The sequence below is a fragment of the Leptosomus discolor genome, chromosome Z, assembly GCF_034619465.1.
Source record: "Leptosomus discolor isolate bLepDis1 chromosome Z, bLepDis1.hap2, whole genome shotgun sequence".
Lineage (NCBI taxonomy): Eukaryota > Metazoa > Chordata > Aves > Leptosomiformes > Leptosomidae > Leptosomus > Leptosomus discolor.
This window is the reverse complement of record NC_141419.1, coordinates 66,037,513-66,063,757: the sequence shown is the minus strand read 5'-3', so window position 1 is coordinate 66,063,757 and position 26,245 is coordinate 66,037,513. Positions and strand designations below refer to the sequence as shown.

The 26,245-nt window shown below is 39.3% G+C and overlaps 1 protein-coding gene across 1 annotated transcript in view; it reads left to right on the top strand.

Moving 5' to 3' along the window:
• Positions 1-26,245, top strand: part of ANKRD31 (ankyrin repeat domain 31) — a 71,338-nt gene that overhangs the window by 26,734 nt on the left and 18,359 nt on the right. The window contains exons 12-21 of the mRNA XM_086480116.1: positions 2,154-2,298; positions 7,698-7,759; positions 10,134-10,161; positions 11,338-11,454; positions 17,136-17,326; positions 18,144-18,320; positions 20,299-20,462; positions 20,909-20,987; positions 21,747-21,828; positions 23,948-24,044. Coding sequence (XP_086336242.1) covers positions 2,154-2,298; positions 7,698-7,759; positions 10,134-10,161; positions 11,338-11,454; positions 17,136-17,326; positions 18,144-18,320; positions 20,299-20,462; positions 20,909-20,987; positions 21,747-21,828; positions 23,948-24,044 — 1,142 coding nt within the window. The remainder of the gene's footprint in view (positions 1-2,153; positions 2,299-7,697; positions 7,760-10,133; positions 10,162-11,337; positions 11,455-17,135; positions 17,327-18,143; positions 18,321-20,298; positions 20,463-20,908; positions 20,988-21,746; positions 21,829-23,947; positions 24,045-26,245) is intronic.

Here is a 26,245-nt window from a genome sequence, read left to right as displayed (position 1 = left end):
TTTTCATTACGGTTGTTATTATTGTAATATTTTATTATTGTTGTTGTTATTTTATTTTAGTCTAGTTACTAAGCTGTTCTTATCTCAACCCATGAGTTTTTTTCAGTTTTCCATCCCACAGGAAAGGGGGAGGAGTGAGCGAGTGGCTGCATGGTGTTTAGTTGCTGGCTGGGGTTAAACCACGACATATGATCTTAAACAGAAAGTCAGCTGAATAGTCAATGTGAATTAATTATAAGTTTTGTTGCCAAATGCTGTGGTTTCGTAAGCCTGTGTCTGAACTTAGATCCTCTTTCAGTCTGGCAGTCGTTGCCTCTGCCTGTCTGTTTGTGCATGTTCCTAAGGTGGCCCAGATTTATGTAGGAGTTCTGCATGTCGCTTTTGTCTGCTTGCTGTTTCTTTCTCTAGAAGTGCACATATGCTACCTAGTATTTATTAATTACCAAGATTTAAAAAAAAAAATTTGTGGAGTGTAGTAAGTTTTGTCCCTAAATATTTGTTCTCTTTCTGTTTCACAACTGAGGTAAGTCTTAATCTGTTTCTCCCCAAGTCTCCCTGGAGCAAAGAGGAAGGGTGGAATTTTGATTAATAATTTTCTCTGAGACTTGAGTCCCAGGCTTGGTTTTCAGCTTATGGAACGCAGACTCTCACAGGTACATGAAATATTTCTGAGTTTTGTGAAGGTACCTAAGACACCATGTCCATGGTTATGGATGAAGGACTCTGCATCTCCGCAAGTAACATTTAGGGGTCAGGCACTTGAATGATACTGGAAGAACACAGATCTCAGCTAGGTCACTAAGGGCACACCAACACATTCAACACAAAGCAGTGGTAGAGTTATGTGAGCTGGTATATCCACAGGGCATGGTACTACCTGGTGGCGCTGTTACTTAGGAGCAGAATAGTTGTATCACTTCAGTGGTTTGTAAGACTTAATTTCTGTTGCTTCTCATCAGCAACAAGATCGTTATAGTGATTCAGTAAGAAGACTTTTGGTAACATGGTGTTTGGAGCTGGTTCTTTCAAAGCTGCCTTCTCAGCATTAAGGTGTGTTGTAGGTGGGAAACACATCTTTTGACTGCTTTAGCCCTCTGCACCTGCAGTATGGCAAAATTAGTTTCTTAATTCAGAAAAATGCGAAGTCTATGAAAGACATTCTAATAGTACAGTTAAGGTGTAGAGTATACAAGTGTGATGTGCAGCTAAAGTTCTCATTAAGGAGGAATAGTTCTTAGCATTACTCATTGAAAAAATCAATAGATTTGGGACAACTTGTGAAACCCAAGAGAGCCTGCGGACTGAACCCTTTTTTATTTACTCCCATTGTTAGGAGAATGTATGAATTGAGAAAATTTCACTAGCAATTTTCTCAGTAGCAATCTGGTTACAAGTAATGAGAGACGTTACACGCCCATGTGAAGGCTGTGAGTCAAGCTCAGTCTGAAACAATAACAGATGCTGAAGAGAGTAGAGTGGAGGTGCAAGTAAAACCACACTAGTGCTGGAGTAAGATTGCAGGGTTACTCCCAGAAAGGAAATAATTGGACTGTGAATTTCCCATGGCTTAAAAAAGTAGTTTGCAAAGGTAGATGGAACATTTTGCAAAAGTGATAATTTCTTGAATAAGCAGAATCAGGCTTTATATTTGTACAGAAATCATGATGTTGGTGAGACCATCTGAGTGGGTTTCATTTAACAGATGTATGCTGTACATCTGAAATAGCTGTCAAAGCTTCCTTTTGCAGTCACCGGAGTCACAGCAGACATACCCAGAACACAATTTATTTTCTCCTAAAATAGATATCCTAAATAGATAAGCTGACTCATACCCTAAAATCACCTGTTATTTTCCACCAGTTAAGAGCTATGGGGGGATGAATCCTACTCTACATTTTGGAGACCTTGGCTTAAGGTCATCAGGTTAATGACTAGAATGAAGTTACAAAAATAAAATAATAAGACTATAGGATAATGATGCATCTAAGGGAATGCTTGGGCTATAATAACTACAACAGAGAGGGATTATTTGTCATAGGCCTTAGATTTGATTTGGCTCATGTTGTCAAGTGCAAGAGAGAGAAGCCCGTATAAGGAAGGAATATAGAAAATATTGTCAGAAAATAAACAAACTGAAAAACTTATTTTTGTAGATGGCAGAGTTATTACTTTGGTATGGAGCTGATCCCTTATTAAAAAATGAGATGGGAAGGTGTGCGTTAGAAGAAGCTTCTGACCAGTCTATGAGGAAACTGCTTAATCGCTATGTAGCAAAATCCAGAAGAGATTCAGTATCAGGTAGGAGAGAATTATTCTGACATATCACCACTAAATGGAGAAATTCAGAACATCTGTTGCATTGTATTTCCTTGATTACTGCTAGTAATTCCATGGGCTTTGATGTCTGATGCCTGAGTACCAGTGAGCACTCCTTATACAGCACAGTTGCTGTAAATTGGCAAAGTATAAAAGATAATTATGTCAGTCTTTTTCTTGGGCTGGAGCTACCTTTAAATTTGAAATGAAGATGGGAAGCACAGTAGTTGTTGCCTATCTAAACGTAAGATGGGGCACGGCTGGACTTGCTGATGGTTAAGGGATGACTTAGAGCTAAGGATAAAATTTAGTTCTAAACTGTTAGAGAGGCTGAATTTTGAAGAATCCATAGGATAGAAATTGGAGGATCTAGGATTAGATCTAGACCTTAGGGGTTGCCAAGCCTTAACTGCTTATCCTTAACTGCCAGTGTTAGGACTGGGACTACGGTGATATTACTGTAGATGACAGCCAATAAGTTTGCAAGGGTTTGGTAGGTGAACAGTTTGACTAAGGTAAGAGTTGGATATTGTGCACTCTTAGGAAGTAAGTTGAGAAGAAGGTTCAGAAGAGGCTGCTTGGTCAGGGGCAGGTACAAAGAAGTGCCACAAGACTTGATTAGTTAGAATTAGGACTGTTGGACACCAGTGGGCCAGTGTGGGTTGTGGCATGTTTAGTGTCTGGAAGGAGACCCCAGCCCTCAAACTATTCTCCATTATTGCTCTTCCATGTGGGTGGCGATGAAGCCACAATGCATAGTCCAAGGACAATCAAAAAAGACTTCAGGGCCTTGGAACACTTGGTAAGGGAATCTGGCGCACAAGTAATTTTTTCCTCTGTCCTTCCAGTTGTGGGCAGTGACATTAGAAGAAACAGACAGACCCGGTCTGTTAATACCTGGCTTCATGGCTGGTGTCCACCACAATTTTGGGCTTTCATTAATGGGATGGTCTACCTGGCACCAGGCCTGCCAGTGTCAGATGAGATTCACCTATCTCAAAGGGGGAAGAGGGTCTTCGCTCATGAGCTAGCAGGGCTTATTGACAGAGTTTTAAACTAAAATTGAAAGGGGAAGGTGATAATACCAAGCTTGCCCGTGATGAGCTTTGGGATGATACACCAAGGTTAGAGGGTCGGAGTGCTAGCGAGGGCCCTTGGCCTGTTGCTCTGAGATGTGATGGGTACACTGGAGAACACTTGAAGTCTCATGGAGATGAGCCAGGGGTTCCTGAGGAGCCTACAGGGAAACACCAGGGAAATACCTCAAAGGGATTAAGGTCTGTTCTTCTAAAAATGTGACATGGCCAACAGCCCAGCTGAAGTGCCTCTATGCCAATGCACACAGCATGGGCAACAAACAGGAGGAGCTGGAAGCCGCTGTGCTGCTAGAAAGCTGCGACCTAGGTGCCATTACTGAAACTTGGTGGGATGAATCCTGTGACTGGAGTGCAGCCATTGACGGCTACAGGCTCTTCAGAAGGGACTGGCGAGGAAGGGTGGGTGGAGGGGTTGCCCTCTGCATGAAGGAGTCGATAGAGTGTGAAGAGCTGTCTCTGAAGAACAGCCACGAGTGAGTTGAAGGCTTGTGGGTAAGAATTACAGACCAAGGCACAAAGGGAACCTTCTGGTTGGTGTCTACTACAGGCCATCTGATCAAGGGGTGCATATTGATGAAGCCACCTTACTCTGGCTGCAGGAGACTTCACACTTGCAAGCTCTTGTCGTGCTGGGGGACTTCAGCCGACCTGACATCTGCTGGAAAAGTAGCACAGTGAGCTGTAGGCAATCCAGGAGATTCCTGGAATGCATTGAGGATAACTTCTTAAGTCACGTAATGACAGCCCTACCAGACGGGATGCGATACTGGACCTGATGGTCACCAACACAAGTGAGCTAATTACAGACATCAAGATTGGAGGCAGCCTGGGCTGCAGTGATCATGCACTGGTGGAGTTTACAGTCCTGAAGGATATGGATCAGGCAAAGAGTAAAGTCAGGACCCTGAATTTTAGGAAATTCCAGCTCTTCAAGGAGTTAGTCAATAGGACCCCTGGGAAACCACCCTCAGGGACAAGGGCACGGAACAGAGCTGGCAGATCTTTCAGGGCACTTTCCATATGGTGCAAGAGCTCTCAATCCCCAGGTGTAAGAAATTAGGGAAGGCAGGCAGGAGACGGGCATGGCTGAGTCAAGACCTGCTGGTCAAACTAAAGGGCAAGAAGGAAGTGCACAGGCAGTGGAAGCAGGGACAGGTATCCTGGGAAGAGTACAGGGATGCTGCCTGATTGTGTGGGGATGGAGTCAGGAAGGCCAAGGGATGACTGGAGCTGAACCTGGCCAGGGACACAAAGAGTAATAAGAAGGGCTTCTGCAGGTACGTCAACCAGAAAAGGAAGGTCAAAGAAAGTGTACCCCCACTGATGAACATGGCAAACTAGCAACAGTGGACGAGGGGAAGGCTAAGATACTTAACAACATTTTTTGCCTCAGTGCACTGTCAGTCTCTCTTCCCACACCACTTGAGTGGGTGGACTGCAAGACAGGGACTGGGGGAGCAAAGTGCCTCCCGCTGTAAGAGAAGATCAGATTCGTGACCACCTGAACATACTTAAGTCTATGAGACCTGAGGAGATGCATCGATGAGTCCTGGGGGAATTGGCTGATGTAGTTGCCAAGCCACGCTCCATGATATTTGAAAAGTCATGGCAGTCAGGTGAAGTCCCCAGTGACTGGAAAAAGGGAAACATTGCACCTGTCTTTAAAAAGGATAGAAAGGAGGACCCTGGGATCTACCGACCTGTCAGCTACACCTCTGGGTCTGAGAAGATTGTGGAACAGATCCTCCTAGAAGCTATGCTAAGGCACATGGGGGACAGGGAGGTGGTTTGAGACAGCCAGCATGGCTTCACCAGTGACAAGTACTGCCTGACCAACTTAGTGGCCTTCTATGGTGGAGTGACTACAGCAGTGGACAATGGAGGAGCTATGGGTGATGTCTGTTTGAACTTCTGTAAGTCCTTTGACATGGTCCCCCACAACATTCTTCCCTCTATATTGGAGTGATGTGGATTTGATGCATGGAGATGAGGAATTGGTTGGATGGTCACATTCACAGGGTAGTGGTCAACGAGTCAATGTCCAGATGGAGATCAATGACAAGTGGTGTCCCTCAGGGGTTTGTATTGGGACCAGTGCTGTTTAGTATCTTCATCAATGACATAGGGGGATCCAGGGAACCCTCAGCAGATTTGCAGATGACACTGAGCTGAGTGGTGTGGTTGACATGCCTGAGGGACAGGATGTCACGCAGAGGGACCTGGACAAGCTCGAGAAGTGGGCACATGCGAATCTCATGAGGTTCAACAAGGCCAGATGCAAGGTCCTGCACCTCGGCTGGGACAACCCCTGGTATCAATACAGGCTGGGGGATGAATGATTGAAAGCAGCCCTGCTGAGAAGAATCTGGGGGTGTTGGTGGTTGAAAAGCTTGACATGAGCCAGCAGTGTGCACTTGCAGCCGAGAAAGCCAATCGCATCCTGGGCTGCATCAAAGGAAGCATGGCCAGCAGGTCGAGGGAGGTGATTCTTCCCTTCTGCTCTGCTCCAGCGAGACCCCACCTGCAGTACTCTGTGCAGCTCTGGAGTCCTCCTCACAGGAAAGGCATGGACCTGCTCGATGGGTCCAGAGGAGGGTCACAAAGATGATCAGGGGGCTGGAGCACCTCCCCTGTGAGGACAGGCTGAGAGAGCTGGGGTTGTTCAGCCTGGAGAAGAGAAGGCTCTGGGGAGACCTTATTGCGGCCTTTCAGTACTTAAGGGGGGCCTATAAGAAAGATCATAGCATCATAGAATCATTAGGTTGGAAAAGACCTCTAAGATCGTCAAGTCCAAGATGGGGGCAAACAAAACTTTTAGCAGGGCCTGTTGTGACAGGACAAGGAGTAATGGTTTTAAGCTAAAAGAGAGTAGATTCAGACTAGATGTAAGGAAGAAATTTTTTACAATGAGGGTGGTGAAACACTGGCACAGGATGCCCAGAGTGGTGGTAGAAGCCCCATACCTGGAAACATTCAAGGCCGGGTTGGACGGGTCTCTGAGCAACCTGATCTAATTAGAGATGTCCCTGCTTACTGCAGGGGGGATGGACTAGATGACCTTTAAAGGTCCCTTCCAACCCAAACTGTTCTACAATTCTGTAAGTTTAGAGTCAGGGCAGTAGGAGTAGGCAGGAGCTGCTGGCTTCAAACGTGAGTGAAACCAAGGTTAATGCTATTGTAAGAGATGACCGTAACAGGAGCTGTTGCATTTGGGAGGCCCTGTGATCAGAGGTTAGAGCTGCAGCCACCAGAGGTCACCTAGCTTTACAAAGATTGGTGGCCTAAAACTATGTTCAAAATTATGGTTTGGATTAGGGTTTGGCTTAATTAGTGCTTAATAGCTGGGCTGTTGGTCTTAATTTAGGTCTAAGACTGGCAGGATCCAGTGGACTAACAGTGATCTGAAGGCTAGGGTTAACATCTGGCATGCCAGATTCCCTGAAGGGGTGGAGAAAGAGTTGCCATGCTGTGAAATGCTCGTTAAATTTAAGGCTGGTTCCAGTGTGAATTGTTGGGTGAATCTTAGGGCTTATGTTGGGTTTCATATTGCAGTACAAAATAACAAAGGGTGGTGAGCTACATTTTTTTCAACGTGGTTTGGCTAGTCTAGGTTTAAGAACATGTTGGCCAGAAGTAAATGCATAGAGTTGTATGGATTAAGTATATGAATATATAGATTAAGGTCTTGGTAGCTGCTGTACAATTTTTATGCCATTTTGTCAGCACAGGGGGTAGCTGGAAAGCTAAAGCAAACCACCAATAAGGCACTGAATTTATGCTGGGGAATATCCTGCCTATTTTTACACCAATGACTTGGCTTTAGCTAGTCCATCCCTTTCCCTGTCCAAATATGCTATATAGGGAAAGATGTGAGCTAGGCTGTCATCGCACCAGACTTCAGAGAAATCTCTCAGGGATTGGGCGAGCCTGTTAGAAGTGAGGGAAATGTAGTAGCTTCTCTAGGTTTCAAAAAGAATTGCTCAGTTCACTAATCTTTAAAGAAATTTGGAAGCATAAAGTCATACTTCACTCTCACCTGTCCTGGTTTGCACAAGATGCCATCTGCAGCGAAGATCAGACTCCAAGATTTTAATATATATTTTATATATTGAAATGTTTTAGATTCTAATAAAACCCTTGTGGCTTGATAATTTTTCTGGATAGCTAAATGTGGTAAGTACTGTTACACACAGGATTGTCATCTCAAGATGGTATATGTGTAAAGCAAAGAATTATGATCTCTTTTCAATTCTGGTTTCTTTCTGTCTTTCATTTTCATTTCAGGTAGAGATGATTCAAAAAATATGTTAAATACTCGAAGTCTAGATGCTACAAACCTGAACCAGGTACATCTTTACAAAGAATGCTGATGCTAATTTGATGCTGAACTGTTAAGGGCTTGCTGGCAGTCTTCAGTGACAGCTTTCTGAAATGGGTTTCAAAACCAGCACAAAATGTTCTAGGTGCTTCATAGCCAGCAGGGACTGAAACAGAGTGATACTCAATGTTACACCAGTTCTTTGGCAAGCAGTTGCTGATCCTTAATGGTACTTACGATAAGCTGCAGCCTCATGAAGATGTAAGACGAGGCAGTCAGCTGCCTTTCATGGACAGTGGTTCTTGATGAGTTTTTGCAAGTGCTGTGGAGGTAATTTACTACAAGGATGGTACATCAGTGCCTTTTTGTACTTGCAGAAACCTGACTGAAATTGCAAGATGTTGCCTGGTTGTAGCAGTAGGATAGCTGCTTCTTGCCTCTGTGTAGTAGGTTGTGTTGGGTTTTGATAGGAAAGGGTTAGGGAGCCACTGTCTTGCACAGGGGTTGCACAGTTATGCTGTGAGACCTCAGTAAGAAGCAGGAGCCAGTGCCTCACATGAAGACAAGACACCATGATGAGTCACTTGGGTTCTAGTTTGTTTGCATATAGCACAACAGCTTTTGGCATTGAGAGCTCTACTCTTCCCCCTCTCGTTTTCTCCCCTTTGCAAGATAATAACTGGTAAAATCTGAAACATACAATGTGGCATGCACAGACACTTTGTTCTTGCTTCCTAAAGTTTTCTGTGATTGTGGTAACTGTCCTTGTTACTCGCAGTAGTGCAGTCTATGGTGTCCCTAGAAATGTTATGCTATGGCAGCATCTGTGGTTTACAGTCTTAGGTTACACTTTAAAACATTAGTTGATTGATGAAGGATATTGTCCAAGTAGAAGTTGTTGTAAGCATTTAATTGGGAAAACCTATTACTGTGGCTGTGTAACTGATGGTCTCAGTAGTTGTCTGAGTTGTTGCAGTGTTTGTGTTCTCGATCTATCTCCAGATACGAAGTAATCAACAGGATAATTCTAGTTAGTTGTCGGCCTTTGTAGCAGTTTTGTGATGAGATTGCCATGAGTTAATTCTGTGTGGTTTTGCTGTGTTATTTCCCTTTCTTTATAGTTTCCTAGAACTGTTGCAGGCAAATTTGCCAGAAATGTGTAACTGTAGCTGTGGTACACGACCACAGAAGTAATGTAGCTTTTATTTTTTAAAGGCAGAGCATTAATTCGAAACCGGTTCTATTTTAGAAATAAATAAAACTGTAAAGCGCTTCAGTAAGATTTATCATTGGATTTCATGCATCAGCTTTTACACTTTTATACGGTTATTTCTTAGTTCCTTAATTTCTTTGTCCTGCTGTCTTAAAAAGCTGCACGCGCAGAGGAAATCAGTTAATTATATAATAGCACATTTCTCTCTCTCTCTCTAAATATATATATAATATATATTTATATATATAGATAAAAAGCAATTTATCAGAAAATTATATTACGTATACGGCCTGTTTTGTAGATAGAATTAGATGCAGATGGCACAGTTCAACATGATAATACTAAAGCATCAAGGGAAGTTTTGCTAAAAATGAGCAAACCAGAAAAACAAATATGGTGAAATATAAAAAAATAAATTTCTGCAGGATTCTGAAGGCAGAAAACCAAATGAAAAAAACCCACAAGATCAAAAAAGACAAATAGATCTGCTATTCTTATAGCAGAGGCTACAGCCAAGAGTAACACTTTTCACAAATAATGTCTCATGTTAGATGGACCTCACGTTTAAGTCCACTTAAAACTAAGCAACAGTTAAATTACAGAAAACGTGTTTCCCTGATGCTGGAACTAAGGAAGTGGGGCACACTGTTGCTGTTTCTAATCATAGTTGTTGCATCACAGTTAATGTTGTAGGAAAACTGAGCTAAGTGAGAGAGAATTGCAACAGAAACATAAATTCAACAGTGAAAATCCATTTGCAGAAGAAAAGGGCAGAACTGGTGGAAGCCTAGCAAATTCTCTTGTAACAGGGGAGGAGATCACCAGTTTGCATTGCCCCACATCAGTGGTGGTTTCTGGAGAAAAAGTGTCTGTGCAGCATTCTCAGACTACTACTTTAAAAGAACTTGATTCTTGGTCAATACTTACTTGCTTTGACTTCCTCTCACAATGTTTTAACGTTACAACAGGAAGTGAAGCGTTATGACAGTTATCAACATAGTCTCAAGCAGAATAACATAGCAGCTTGAGTGACAGGAATCTAAATACCGATACGAGATACCTTCGGAATGAATTAGTTCTTTGCAAAACTTGACAGATCAAGTTAAATCTGATGTTGATGGAAACAAAATTAATAGATCGGTTCTAAGTTTAAAGCTCTCTGCCTTTGTTCGAACAGATTTTCTTACAGACAGATGAGTCAGAACTAGCGTGTGCAGATCTCACGGATTCAGGTAGCACAGACATACTGCAACAGACTATTGTGAATGAAGTGCAAAACATTTGTACTAATATATCTGAAGATGGACCCAGCTGCACTCAACAGACACTTCAGGTCAATGCAGAAACACTGTTAACACATGAGCTTTTAGCAGCTACTAATGGAGAAAGTGTTTCTGCGAGTTCTTATGATTCTACCGGTGGTGTACTAAGCACCATTGAACAAAAGGCTCCACAACCAGAGGAAAGAGGGAGAATCCTGCTTAACACAGAAGAAGGTGTTGAAGGATGTCACATTGAAACTGAAAATGCTCATAGTTTAGAGATTGAGCCTATAGCTTTACAACTCCATGAAAAGGACAGACTTCAGATTAAACAAAAGAGAGAGGATCTTCAGGAGGCGAACTCAAAAGCAGATTTGCCTTTTGGTGTTACTGCAGACAAGTCTCCTTATTCATTTCAAATTGTGGAAAATAAGCAGAAAGAAACCTCCCAGAAAACAGGTGCCATTTTTTGTTTTAAAATAATTATTTTATGAGTTTGTTCTAAGCGTTCTGTCTATGTTATTTAAAAAACCCAGCTGTTGGTCTCCAGAGAATGTATTTTGCCATAAATAAATAGCAGACACATGGGATGTGTTGTGGTAACGTCCACTATGCCAGATTACTAGTTAGTAATTTTTGCTTTATGTTTTGGGGGTTGTTTTTTTATTTACCAAAATGTGACCACAATGGTCATTACAGTAATTAAAATGAAATCCTTAAGGACCTTATTTTTTGTAATACCTCAGAATCAATAAAGGCCATGTTTTCACAAAAGAGTATTTTAATTGTTTTGGATTCAATCTTAGTACATTAATATGTGGTGAATAGTGGATAAAGGTTTTATTATGTTGAAGTATTTTCAAAAATTGAATTACTGCAGGCATTTTTTAACCCAGACTAGGTGGTCATTTTGACTTTCATTTTAATGTCAGTTATGATTTCTGAAATTACTGAGTATTATGCCATAGATACTCTTAAGTTCTTTTGTTAAACCAACAGATGAAAGACTGTTTGCTGGAGTAAGTGGAACAGAAGGCACTGAAAAAAATGGAGAAGAAAGAAAAGCAAAAACCAATGTGCTTTCGCAGTTTACTCAAACAGAAGAAGTCCAAACTAAAAGAGTAAGATTACACCTTCAGGAGACAAGCCAAAAGGCAGCCTCCTATTCCAGTAGCAGCAAAAATGAGCTTTCATTTAATCAGCCACAGTTCAGTCAAGCATCAGAACAGCAAACATCCAAGAAATCAGGTGAAAAGTTAATAATATTTTATAAAAACAGTGGAGTTTTTTTCCAGACATACATGAAGAAGGCTTTTTATAACACATGAGGGAAAGTTTGGAAAAATATGTATAGCGTGTTGAGCCAATACTCTAGTGAGTTCCAAATACTTGAAATATTTCCAGAACTTTTGTACTCTGTTTTACAACATGCACGTACTCTGTTTTATGTTATGCAGGATCATAACCGAGAGCTTAAAAAAAACATTAAATTGTACTTAGTTAACTGTGTTACACAAATGATAGTTTGAAGTAACACTAAATTGGTCCTCAGTTAACTATTTTATGTGTCACAGATACGAGAAGAAAACCTTGCTTTCCATATATTTGGCACACATGCATCCACTTGTATTTTATAGACTGTATCCTCACCAGGCAGAAATCAGCATAGGCTCTGATTGTAATGGTGCATTTGGTTTTAGCTGTGGTACAGAAACAAACCAACTTATATGTGATACAAAATTCAGAGCTTCCAAACCCCTTTGCTTTCTAACACTCCTCACCGAGGTGGGAGCCTAGGTGCGGCTGGGGAAGGATTCAGAGATGAAAACTCAATAACAACAGAGTGTTATTAAGCAGGCATCCTTTATTGCAGCGCTGGGCAGCATTGGGGATGTTCCACCGGTTCATATACACAAAAATCATACATATTCATCAGATTTCCTGAGAAGGGCAGCCTTGTGGTGATGAGTTCCCAGAATTCATTTACATGGTCCAAGCATGCGCAGTAAATTTAGGGTTAGGGTCTTTTCATCTTCCGGTGGTTGCTCATCGTCTTCCTCACGCTAGTTGAATCTTCCTTCTTGAGCACAAGCCAGGGCCCCTTTTCTGATGCAGCCTCCTCTTGTAACAAGCAGCGTGTAGATGTTTGCTGGACATTTCCTTAACGTCTGGCACCTGTAGATAGCTTTGTCTCCTTGGTGTCAGGCAAGATGTTATCTGTTTACCAACTTTGCTCAGCAAATCGCTAAAACCATCCTTATGGGGGAAGAAAAACTCAGGAAAATAAAGATGCAAGCAAAACTAAACAGATCACAGTGAGGCCTAAGCCAGGGATTGTCAGAGTTTAGCTCTTTCATATGAGGATAGAATCTAGTGTCCTCCAGTAGTTGCATTCTCTTCTGCCTGCATGTACAGCTTTCTATTTAGCAGTTTCATCCCATGTCCAAGACTTGCATTAATGTTGTAGCCTTACCGTCAAAATAGAGCCCTGGTCCAACTGATTACTCATTATAACCCTCAAGGATTTTTCCCTTACTGCTTTTTTTGGTAAATCTAGCAGTCATCTTGTGTACATTGGTTCTTTCTGGCACCAGAGAATCGTAGCATTCAAGACTTACTGAAAGCGAAACGTAGTTCAGGTGGAATCCTTCCTCTTTTAAAACTTTTAAATGTAATATATCTGGACCACTGATACAAAAATATTTATCCTTGTATCATCTGTCATTCTCCTTAATTTATATTGAAATGAAAAGAACTGTGTCATTAGCTTCTTGTGTAGCTTTGCCTTGATATGGAATAGAGCATTTGTCTTTTCTGATTATCTTAGATAATTCTGACACTTCTCTCTAGTAATTAGGAGTCTGGGAATTATTTTTTCTGGTTTTGATAGATTTTGAAAACCACCTTCTTAGGACCTTAACTGTCTGTGACTATGTCTTTGTGTTCTTTTGTTTTCCACAGCACTTTTCTACAACTCCTTATTTATGTTTGCTACCATTCACTTCTCATTTTTTCACTTCTCATTTACTGTTGCTCTCTAATTCCCTTCCTAAGCCAGGTTACTTTTTGAATTGGTGCAGCTTTTCATCTTGAGTGTGTGATACGTTGTGAAATACTTCTAGCTATTATTCATGTTTTTCTGCTGACATTTTTTCTTCAGACTGTGTCTTATTTATAGTTGTTTCCAGCTCTGTGAAACTTTCCCTTTCAAATAACTGCTGTGTCAGTATAAATGTGTCCTTTGTATATAAATGCATAGGAAAAGGTGTTTTTTGTATGTATAGTTTTATAAAAGTGAATGTGAATGCATGTGGATTTATGTGTGGATATAACGTTTGATTTATTTTTTCAAAGTGTGTGCAGCAAAAAAATTTAATTTCTTGATCTGCAGTTATATGTTTCTGGGGTCTGTTGGTAAAACTTTGATTGCCTTTGTGTGGGATGTAAATGAATGCTAGCATTAATTATATCATACGTACTTCAAAATTCGGTGGGATTCATGCTCATACATCCATTAAATGCTTTTAATGCCAGTGTATGTAACAATGTATATACTTAATACGTATAACAAATATACACGCCCATTCATACACGCCCACAAAATATGGACAAATACATCTGCATACAGGTGATCAACATACTCATTTACCTCTTTTTGTTGTTTGCTTAGTACCCTTCTTCTCTTTGTCGACTTTCTCTGGATGCTTACTAGTCTTATAAGTTGAATTAAGGAGTCATCACCCAATTTCCACGATGTCCTGTAATGCATGACAAAAAACATTCAGGAAACTGTGTGAAGTTCCTGCTAATCCTTTTCTCTTTGATAGTCACAGTCTTCTTATCCTCTTCTGCTTTCAGCTGTACAGAATACTCTTTCCCTGTCCCATCTCAGATAGTTGCTAGTTTTCAACCCATCTTAAATTGTTGAGTTTCTGGACTGCAAGCTCATGTTTTGTTTTGGAAGTTGAAGGGAGAGGGAAAGGAGTAGGTACTTCTTGTTACTTACTGCTCTCCACTCTTTGGCAGTGTCAGTACTTAGCTTTCCTGTCTCCAGATTGGTTCCTCCTGTTGTAGGAACGCTTTTTTACTTCGTTCTGGAAAAAAATCCATGGCGTATCTGATATATGGCATCATCCACTGCTAATTATTGGAAGAATAAACATTGAATGTGAAAAGGCTTCCTTTCCCTGCAGTTATTCTTTTTTGTAGCACCTGTATTCCTGCTCAATCTTTATAATAAAACCTTTGTGCCTTAATGTACTTTTTTATTTTTTTCTCTATATTTTTTGCCTTCTAGTATACAGTTATGATTTTAAAAAAGCTTTATCTCAAATATGTGTCTTACATTTTGGTCTCCTCTGAAATAGCTTTTCACACCTTACTCTTTACCCAAAAAGAGATTCCTCAGGTAATATTTTATTCAGCTAAAATTTAATTATTTTGTTCATCCCAGGAAAATATTGCTGTTTGAGAGGTGATGTGGGAAAGTATAACCCTTCGTATAGTTGAAGGCATTAATTGCTTTGGAGACTGGGACAATGGCATTGAGATTGTAGCAGAAAAAAAGTGGAAGATAGGATAATGTTTTCTGACTTGTGGGGTTTTCAGATTTTTTACTGTCTCATGCCTTTTCTTCATTAACTGGCTTTTGTATCTCATCTGATCATTCCTGTGTCCCAGTGGTCTTCCTTATATTATTCTATTCTTGAATAAAAGTCTTCTCTTCCTAAATGATGCAGTGCCACTCTCATCTTCAGTCGGTCACTTACTAGGCTCTCAACTTTCCTATTCTGTGTATACAGAAGGGAGGTGCAAACAGCTTGCTGCTTTTCTTACAGTTCAGTCTGTGGAAAGAGTTACTCATAGACCAGTGTTGAAGTATTTAAATGTCTTTTTGAAGGAGGCTATCCTTGAAGTTGTTGAGCTATGGCAACCTAATCTAGTCTGATTGCTGGTTACTGTAATCTCTCCATCTTATCTTTGTACGTGTGCTGACTGGATTTTGGGTTTGCCAAGTTCCTGATCTTTCCTGCTTATGACCCACCTGGTGATGCATTCCACAGCGAACCGGTATTTTGTGATTCACATACCAATGTCCCATTATGCTTTTGCAAATGTTTCTTAACAACCATGAAGAAAACTTTGGTGCATGATAACTTAACTGGAAAACTTTCCAATTATTTCTGTTCGCTTGCAGCCAGTATCGCTAAGGGTCACTAGGTTAATGGGCTGTTGTGTGCCTTTTTTTCCTCCTGTGTTTCTAAAGAGTCCCTAGGACATTCTGCCATGAATCAAAGGGGAAGAAAAGGAAGAACCAGAGAGAAGATGATTGCTTTGGGAGTTCAGACCCAGAAGCTTTTAGACAAAACACAGAACATTGTCTTACAGAAAAGTAGGTTTTAGACTGGAGGACTATTTCAGTAACATGACGCTTCTGTGTGCTCTAGAATCTCAGGTTTTATTTAAAAAAGAAAGTTTTAGCTCTTTTGATTGCCAGTATATTGTGGGCCAATCACCCCTAATGCAAAGAGGACTGCCTGAATGCTTTATGACAGGTTAGAATAGCCTACAGTGGGCTCCGTGCTGCCATAGTCTGGCTGCAGCAGTGCCTGAACAAGCTAGTTTAAAATTAATAGGGATATATCCTCACTATATATCTGTCTTTAATGTAGTTGCAGTATGTCTTTCATGTTCTTCCAAACAGTCTTGGATGACAAGCTCAGTAGTTTACTTTTAAGGAAACCTTGGAAAAGCAGATTTCCCAGAAGGCAGGAGGAGCCTGAAGAACAGCAGCTGTCAAGTCATGGAAGATGTTTGATAGAAGTGGATACTGATAACTGAAAATATTTGAGAAGACAGTTTGCCTGATGAGAGGAGGAAGTGTTTGGGATGTAGCAACTAATTGTTCATAGGAATAGTTAAAAAAAACCATGGATAAGAGTTGCAAAATGCTTATTCAAAACCTTATACTTTCCTTTTTTTGGACAAATTACAGATTTTCAAGAAATCAGAGAAAGGACACAGTAAACTTTAAAAAAATCTGGTAGCATGGTATTGTAACAGCAGGAACAAGAGTTTAAAAAAAAGCCAACACGCATGGTAGAGCTTTTGAAGATTTATACATCCTGTCTTTTTGGTATCAGTTTGGGGGAGGGGGTTGTCCTTACTCTATATGCAGACTCAGTACTTCTTTATTACATTTTTGCTTTGTGTCTTTGGCGATTTGGTATGTCTGTTACCTGAAGCCTCAGAATTAGGACCTGTCTGATGATCACATGATAAAATTTAAAATGGATGTTGTTTGCTTTGTGAACCAATAAGAGAAGGATTGAATCAAGTTTGTTTACAATTATGGGTCCAATCCTGCACAGGTTTAATTAAAAGGCAGTTCAGCTATGTCACGAGACATTAATCAAAGATTTGTAATCAGTCTACAGGACTTTTTCACATCACAGCTGTAAAAATACCTTATGTAGAAGCCTATCTCTTCTCTGATACAGAATTAGGAACGGAAAATAGATTATTCACTTTTATATAGTTTCTTAAATATCTCTAGGTGCATACTTTATATATTTAGCAGGTATGCCTGGTAACTTCAAAGCAGTCCATGGAGAAATGTACCATACTCTCTACCTCTATACAATATAAAACTTCAACCTTCTTGCCTTTTTTGTTGATCCCTAATTCGTTGTACCATTGTTAAGTCATCTAAATTTGAACTGTAAATTCTTTGCATAGGCTCTGTTTGTTATCTGAGCTGTTATGCAGTACCTTCTAACCTTTTGATGTAGTCAATTAATGTTATTGAATAATTACAGCAACAGTGTTGCACACATTTGCATTAATTCAAATGAGTTAAGGAAGCTTAATTCTTTGTTTATAATGAAACATTTTTTATGGTTCCTAATGAACAACCAATATGCATTTAGAATCCTCCCTGTCTACCAGAAAAGAAGCTGTAATTTTACGTGGGGCCTGTAATACAACAGCTGGGAGAAAGGCGAAAAAGAAGAGAAATGCAAAAGGAGAAACGCAGCTGCATATTGCAGCTAGGAGAGGAGATTTGTCTTTGGTGAAAACTCTAATATCATCTGGAATTTGTGTCAATGAACAGGACTATGCAGGTTTGAAAGTTACTCTTTTATGGACTTGTATTATGATACAGTTCTATACAATTTATAGTATATATGGTTATATATAATTTGTGTAATTTTAATATAATTGTGCATTCTGGATTTATGATATAATTGTGAGGAGGAAAGGAAGTCATTCAACAAGTGCAAGCACAACCACTGAATCCATGGATTTTGTGTCTCAGCATGGAGCTAATGCAGCGTTTTCCTCAGCAGGTTCATTAATCGGGTCTTACTCTGCTGAAGAGCACATTTTCAGAGATATGTACAGAACATGGGCTTGAAAGTTCTAGCAGGAGAACTAATGCTTGCACACGTGAATATGTACATGTGTGAAGCACATTCACACAAATCTTATTTCCTTAGTAAATAACGACAAAAATCAGATGACAAGATTATTTTTTCTTTTTTCTACCTAAATGTGTAACACATTTCTGGTTTTATAGTCTTAGAATGGATGGTATTCTATTCTGGATGCCTGGCAGACTTGATATTTTAAAATGCCACTGGGATTAGAAATCAGACTGTATTAATGTTATGCTTCTGAGTTTTTAGAGTATTTCTGCTCTATTGTTTTCTTTTCTTATTTTTAGTAGTGTAGTAGAAAAATAACAGTGTTTTTCTGCTTAAAATTGGATACATTTTTCTCTAAGTAAACTGAATTACACTGGAAATAATTTACCGTGGCATTTCAAGATGATTGTTTGTTTATCTTAAAGAGAGTAGTGTGTTGCTTATAGTACAGCAAAAGCAGCAAAATGTATAGTTGCTCATGAGTGATCTGCGTGGATCTTTCCAAATCAGATGCATGCTGTATGTGTCTTCTTGCTTTTAATAGGTTGGACTGCAATTCATGAGGCTTCGGCTGGGGGATTTACTGAAGTGATCTTAGAATTACTGAAAGCCGGTGCTAATGTTAACAGCAGAGGTCTGGGTGGTATTTTGCCGATACATGATGCTGTTGCTGGCAATTATTTAGAGGTACGTTTTTCTTTTAGATTAGATTTCCTGAGCCTGATTTCCAGCAGAGGGTCAGCAAAGCAAAATCCTGGTTTAAATAAGGGAAGTCAAAGTTACTAATACAATTTTAAGTGTAGATTTGCGTTTAGGAAATAGAACAATATTCTCTAAAGTGAACAAAATTAGAGAAAGAAATACTTTTCATTAGTGACAATTGAAATTGTACAGCTAGTTGACTGTTTCAGTCTAGCGGACAAATCAGAAAAATTCAGAAGCTCACCGTGGTTCTCTCCCACATACTGGGCTTTTTGAAAATAATGCTGAAATGGAGCATTCTGACTTTAATCATCTAGTCCAACTCCCTTGCCATGGGCAGGGCTATCTTTCACTAATGAGCTTGCCCAAAGCGCTATCAAACTTGACTTTGAACCCTTCCAGTGATGGGGTATCCACAACTTCTCTGAGCAACCAGTTCCACTGTCTCACTACCATTATTGTAAAAAAAATATTTTTTATAAAGGAAGAAACCCTAAGCCTGCTGTTTAAATCAGCCATTTTTTTGTCAATAGCTGGTCTGTTCCAACCCAAACCATTCTATGGTTCTATAGAATAGAATAAACTATTACAGTTGGAGGGGACCTACAACAATCATCTAGTCCAACTGCCTGACCACTTCAGGCTGACCAAAAGTTACAGCATGTTGTTAAGGGCTTGGCCCAAATGCCTCTTAAGCACTGATGGGCTTGTGCCATCGACCACCTCTCTAGGAAGCCCATTCCAGTGTTTGACCACCCTCTTGGTAAACAAATGCTTCCTAATGTCCAGTCTGAACTTCCCTGGGTTCAGCTTTGAATCATTCCCACGTGTCCTATGACTGCATCCCAGGGAGAAGAGATCAGAAGCTCCCTCTCCACATTCCTTCCTCAGAGAGCTGCAGAGAGCATCAAGGTTGCCCCTCAGCCTCCTTTTCTCCAAACCCAGAGTCCTCAGCCGCTCCTCACAGGACATGCCTTCTAGCCCTTCCACCAGCTTTGTTGCCCTCCTCTGGATGCAGTCAAGGACCTTAACATCCTTCTTAAATTGTGGGGCCCAGAGCTGCAGACAAATAAAAAAAGTTGGTTTGGCACAGTGAGTTCCAGGGAACTGAGCATAAAAAGGTGATGCCAGATTGTCTCAAACATACCACTTCTATTCCTGTCAGAAGAGCTGATATCTCATCACATTTATGTTTTCTGTGAGCAAAGATAAAATGAAGGGGATGATTTCACAGGCCTGGTACCAAACTATCAGTAGGGTTCTTGAAAATATATAAGCTATTTTTCAGTTTTGTGGGGGAAAACCAATGGTGAAGATTCTGAACTTCTGGAGAGTATTCTCTTTCTGATACTTTCTGGTACTAACAGCACTCTGAATGTAAGAAAGAAGAAGAAATGCTAAAGATGAGAAATCATACATATGAAAATTCTTTAACATCCAAGCTCTCACCTCATCAGCACTTCCATATGATCTGAATTTTAGGGGGTGGATGATTCCTCTGATGCCACTAATCTCATTTCCATATTTTACAATTAAATTAACTTGCAAGTGATTTGGAATTAGGAAAAAAATCGTCAGTGCATATAATAAAAAGACGAAAACCACTATTAAATACTTAAAGAAAAAAGGCCACTTTTATGCCTTTGTTTGTAATAAAATTGACTAATTCCTTTTAATTTAGATACATGAAGCTTTGTAATTGGTTTCTGTAACAATAGCATAAAGATGGTAAAATTAATGACAAGTTGTGAATTATTTGTGTATTTTAATAGAAAAATTAGAACTGTAAGATACACATATGTGTTGATAATAACCAATTAAACTTGTTAGTTTAATTGGGATTGCAATGACAGGTTTTAGAGTATCTTATTTGTACCTTTATTTGTAATTTATGATAGATACAACACTTGTAGTTATAAAAGTCCACAACAAGAATTATCACAATACAAATAATATACAATAGGCAGCCAGGATTCTACTACAGCATGGAGCGAACCCCTGTGAGAGGGATGATTCAGGGAAGAGTGCTGTGGATAAAGCTTGTGATGATGAAATGAAAGAACTGCTGAAGTCTTACAGTGCCATGGACTCTGTACTTCCTGTTGAGACTAGTGCGGTTACAGGTATGTTGGTTTTGTAATGTGAATCATGGGATTAGACTGTAAGGAAAAGCTATATGTTAGAGTGCTGCTGATATGCAGAGCTGCATATTGCCTGGCACTGATATTTTAACTCTATTAACCATTGAATTTCATGTATTTATTTACAGAAAATAGGATGCATGAGTTTTGGGAATGAGGTATAAGAACATATTTGGCTCTTGAGATTTTTGTTATTATCCATATTTCCCTTCACAGAAGTCTTGTGTTTTTGAAAATGGTAGCTTTAAAGACTTAGTTCCTTATGCTACCTGAATTTGATCTAATTTGCATATACAAGATATTTTTTTATTGTGTGATCTGCCATTGCATCTTTGTAACCTTTGTTAGCTAATCTATGCTCCTGCAAATTCATTTTAAATTCTGGTAATTTTTTCTTAATTGTGGAGAGAGGAAATATCCCTCTGGGTCAAGAAGATCAAAACATCATTTTTGCGACTGCTTTAAGAATGATGATGCAGCTTTGGAGCCACAACATGAGCAATACAGCATGGTAAGTATAGATAGAGTTTTGTTAAACTGCTTCATAGTGTAGTACTGCATAGTGTCATTTAGTGACTGAATAACATCAAAGTATCATTTAAATAATTAACCCTTTAGAATATGTGTAGAAAACAGCATCATGCAGAGACTTAGAGTATATAACCTGTCGTTTACAGTGTGTAACTGTATGTATTATCACGTCTCTGTGTTCATGATTCTTGTGTGCTTACATTTATTGTGCAAAGAGTAGTACATCCTTATATAAATTTCTTATTGCCTATATGAATAGAAAAAGGTCAGAAATCCTGAGGCTTTTCATCACATTTCTAAAATGGCTCTTTGAAAGAGTAATGATTTTTCTTCATGATCATGACAGTATTTAGAAATTGTTTAATCTTAATTTAGCCAGGAAGACTTTTGCACAAGTTGTATGTTAGGCGACCTCTTGCTGGTATCTGTAGGCTTTGTCTACATTGTCTATGTGATGCTGTTATGGTGAAATTCACTGTTGAATCTCTGCAGTACACTCAGAGGTGGGACTCTGAGCATAGTTTGAGTGCCTGGGCAAAACCAGGCTGTGACAGCCTCTTGCAGAGCATACCTTTAGGCACCATGTATATCGATCTTACCAGTGCCCCTGTTGCCTTTACACAGTAATTCGATGCCTGGAATGACTTGAGTCCACCCATACTTATCCTGCAGGCCATGCACCGTGGCCTGTGTTTTGTATGGTGCACTTGGCTCTACTTCTTTCTGTGTTTGTCAACAGGAGTCTGTGGCTGCTATACAAGATGCAGAAAATAAGCAAAAAGAACTGTTGCTATTTGAATTGAGAACTTCCAAAGATGCAGGTAGACATAAATCAAAGTTGTTTCACTATTTTTTTTTAAATATCTTTGGTAATATAATTGTTTTTAAAAGTGTTGTACGTAATATATTTGAATATCTCCTCTGGAAAATACAGCTTCAGAGAATAAGATTTTAATAACAGCTCCCAGGTAAGTACACTTCCTGAAGTACTTCCAGTTTACACAGGAATGAATGTGATGACAAAAGATGGAAGCATACTGCTTGGAGGCATGTGTTTCAAGTCAACCTAATCATATAAAAAGGGATCATTAGATAAGAATGCAAACTGTTGGTCACATTATTCAGTTACAAGTACATGAGCCTGTCCATGATCAAGAACAGCTATGTCTATATGTAAAGTAACAGGTAAAGTAACAGATGCAGCATTTTCGTTCTAGTGCAGCTGGACTTTCAGGAGCCTAAAATCATTTATTAGGGAAAAAAGAGAAATCTTTAAGGCAGACACTGTGGATGATGGGCAGTTTCAGTAATGCTGGTGCCCAGAGGTGTAATTTGTCTTAGGCTGTCAAATCTCAGTTCAGATTAATCTCAAGAGCCTGCTAAATGACACTCACTTCCTAGGAGATCATGATGCTGGTGCTGTGTAGCAGTTTGAGTCTATTGTGAGTGTGCCGTGACTTTTCAAGTGGCAAAGCTTGCTGCAGGAATGCCTTTGACCAAAGTCTTTCCCTAGCTGCCCTTGCCATCTAGGCAGGGCTGTTTACTCTGGAGCAGCTCATGCCTGTGAAAGTTTTGCTTCCTGATGGAGAGGATTTTTTAAAATTCATTTTCCTGAATATAGGGTGGAGCTTTCAAATTATATTTAAAATAGTCAATTTATCCCTTTAAAAATACATGTGAAATATGTAGATTTATAGCTTCCAACACAAATTTATGATGTATGAACTGTTAATTAAAATCAATGTTTTCTTGAAAAATGTTGAACAAACAGGTAGATGATACAATGGGCAGAAGCCTATAGACAGAGATTGGTGCAATTTCATAAATGAGCAAAATAAAACTATCAAACTTTTCGTGTTTAGGAGTGTGAGAGAAATGAACATGGTGATCTGTTACCACTATTGACAAAAGCGTTAGTAATCTAGCACCTTTTAAACTAAATCATAGTTATTACTTGTGAAAAGGCACAAGACTGAACAAAAATGTGGAAGTACATTGACAAGCTTATAATGTAGAATAAAATCCTCAAGGTATTTGCATGCAATACAGCCTACTGTAAATAATAGATTCAAATTACCTATTAAGCTGCCTTGATAAGAGCAGTATTTTCGTATTTTTCTGTTTTAATAAATAAGTAAATACTGGTAGATCCTATGGAACATGTTTGGGGAAACATTTTGTAAATACCATTTTTAATCCTGTTACTTTCCCATTTTTCATGATTATGGAAAGCTCCTATTTCCTGTTTTAGTATTTTAGGAATTAGATTGCATGTTTGGCGTATTATCCCAGTGGTATCTGCTGGTCTTCTGAGCTCTCCCTTATATGGCTAAGAAACAGGGCATATAAAGAAGAATTTATAATTGCTTTTCTTACTTTAGAGAAATGTAACAAAAAAGGACAACTTACAATTTATTTTATTTTATAAGCTATGATACATATGTTTTTACCATTATGTGTAACTTTGAACAGTCTAGCCTCATTAAACTGTTTTATAAGACTTCAAACATAATGATTTTAGCCAGCTTTGTAAGATTGTGTAACTTCTGCAGGTAGCCTCATATATAATTGTCATGTTGTGTAGCTCCTTGCAACACAAAGAGCTTCAAAAGTTTTAGCGCTTATCATCCAATGGACAGTTCTTTAATCTGTCCTGTTCTCATAGTAATTTCCTAGACAAGGCACTTACACTTCAAAATTTTCCACTACTTGGGCGACTTCCTTTTAAGTTAAACTTATATTTAATTCTTTCTATGACGAATTTTATTTGAAGTACTCTAATTGCAAACAGCTATCAGTATGCATGACAGTATAAGACACTGCTGTAACAATATTTTCTTACTTTGGCTGTGTATTTGCTACATTAAAAATGTTATTACTATAATTATTTTCTACTGCTTATTGCCATCATCATTTTGATTGTATCAAAATATTGGACAGATGTGTATATCCAAAGACTGTCTCAGATGCAGAATACGTTGAATGAAATGCTTGCAAAACAGAAAACAGAAAGGGATACCCTTGCTAAAAAATACAGGTAAGTAGAATACAGTGATTGTATTTATAGGGAGCTATTCTTTGTAGCAGTAATGATAGAGGTTGTTAGAAGGTTAGTAGTGTGAAAATAAAACTGTGTGGTTTTCATTCAGATTTTGTGGAAGCATAATCCATATTGGGTGCAGTTACCTCCAGTAAGGATTTACATCAAGAAATAATTTCAGGGTTTAGCTAACACATACCGATCAGTTACTGTGCACATAGGGAGCAGTGAAATCAGGTTGTAAACATACAAAAGGTGTGGAAAAATATGTAAGCAGAAATTAGGAGATGGAGGTACCAAGCAATTAGATTACTTTTGCAGCATCTTGGAGGAAAGCAGTGGCAACTCAGGCACTACTTTCAGTGTCTCTGCCTCTGGTTTTGTTTCTTTAGCACCCCTACATTGGGAGTGTTCAACAAACAGCCCACAAGAACCATTCAGAGCAATGGCATGAAGCATGCTTGCAGACGTTCCTTTTTTGTGAGAACACCTCAAATGTGAGCCGGGAGTGCTCAACTCAGTGTGAGCATGTGGTCTGTGAATTGTCAGCTTCCTGCTGCTAGATGTCACAAGGACTCTTATTACTTTCTTCTAAGGTCATATGGTGAGTGCTCAGCTAACTATGTAGCATCATGTTCAATGGATTCTTCTAGGCCATCTGATGAGGATGTCTACATATCGTTTTGTGCAAGCATTATTCATTTGGTCATGTAAAAGCAACAGTGTACAGCTTTCAGGTAGTTCCATGGCAAAACATATAGGCCAATTGAGCAAAGAAACTGAAACATTTCTGTCACAGACCATTTTGCCAGCTATAAAATATGAGAGATATAGATTATAGAAAGAATAAAAAAAAAATAAAAGAGTGTTTTATGTGAAGAGGAGTTAGGGTTCCAGATCATCCTTGTGAACAAAATAGTGACTGAGTTAAGAAACAAGAACAGTAAAATTAATATCTACAGAAACTTACCTGCCTTCTAATATTGAGAGTGAAACTGGATTCCAGAGTGAAGTGATAAATATTTCTGGGTATTTCAGATACCCTACAGCTAATACAACAGCTATCGATCAACAGTAATGAGATACACGCTAAATTACATTAAATTTCCTTTTTATTATTTATATGGTGAACATTTTATTTTTAACTAATTAGCATATAAGTTTTGTCACACAATGCATAAATGTACAAAAGGTCAGGAGACAGAACTACTACATTTTCCATCTCTCTGTTGTTCACTTAGTTGGCCCAGGAAGAGATAGTACTAACACTTTTCCATTTCTCTCTGTTCCTTTGAAGATACTAAGATGTATCTCTCACCTAAGAAAAATGTGCAAAAAAAGCATCATATTTGTTAGTGGCTGTAAGTTACTTTGCCTTTGTCATTTTAGTCAAGCAGTCTTTGCCTCTTCAGTTGCAGCTTCTTTTGTACCTGTATAGCAACAAAGCAACAGAACTTCCCTGAAGAAACACTGCTAGAAAAGTGTGTGGAGCCTCACTGGCCTGTGTAGGAGTTTGTAGTTGTCAAGGCTTACTCATATAAGTGATCGACTATATGCTGATGTTGATTGTATCATGGATTCTAAAAACGTGATAGAAAGGGATGTCACAGTACAGGCAGCAATACTGTCACACTGTGGTTTAGCTGTCCTTGTTCTGCACCAACTAGTCTTGCTGTACCTCTTTCCTGATCCCCTCAACAGTCTCTCTCTTCTGAGACTGGGATGGTGTTACTTGCGTGGCACCTCTGCTGTGGGTGGAGTTAAAAGCAAACCATGCTTCTATTCCTTTTCCCACACATTGTGGACTTCCCAGTGTGGTGCCAGAGTGGTGGTGCAATCCATTGTCCCACAAAGGGGAATTAGGGGAAAAGGGTATTATGCTGGTCTGGTGGCTCTTGTGCCAAAATGGGCAAAACAAAGAATACCCTTCCAGCAGAAAGGAGATAAAGTCCCCCAGGGAAGTGGTCTCTCAGGGAGCAGGGTCTGATGAAAGGGGAGACAGTCCCATACTAACACACAACATCCTAAACTGCTCTGTCCTCTTTTCTTAATGGTCGTGTGGTATTATTACATTTGTGGCTTCACAAAATGTTTTGTTGTGTACAGCCACAAAAAATTTCTAATAGTATCATCCTTCAGTAGCTCATCATGAGCTAATTTTAAAAGGCTCCAAATTAGAGCTGCAATTCAAATTCAAT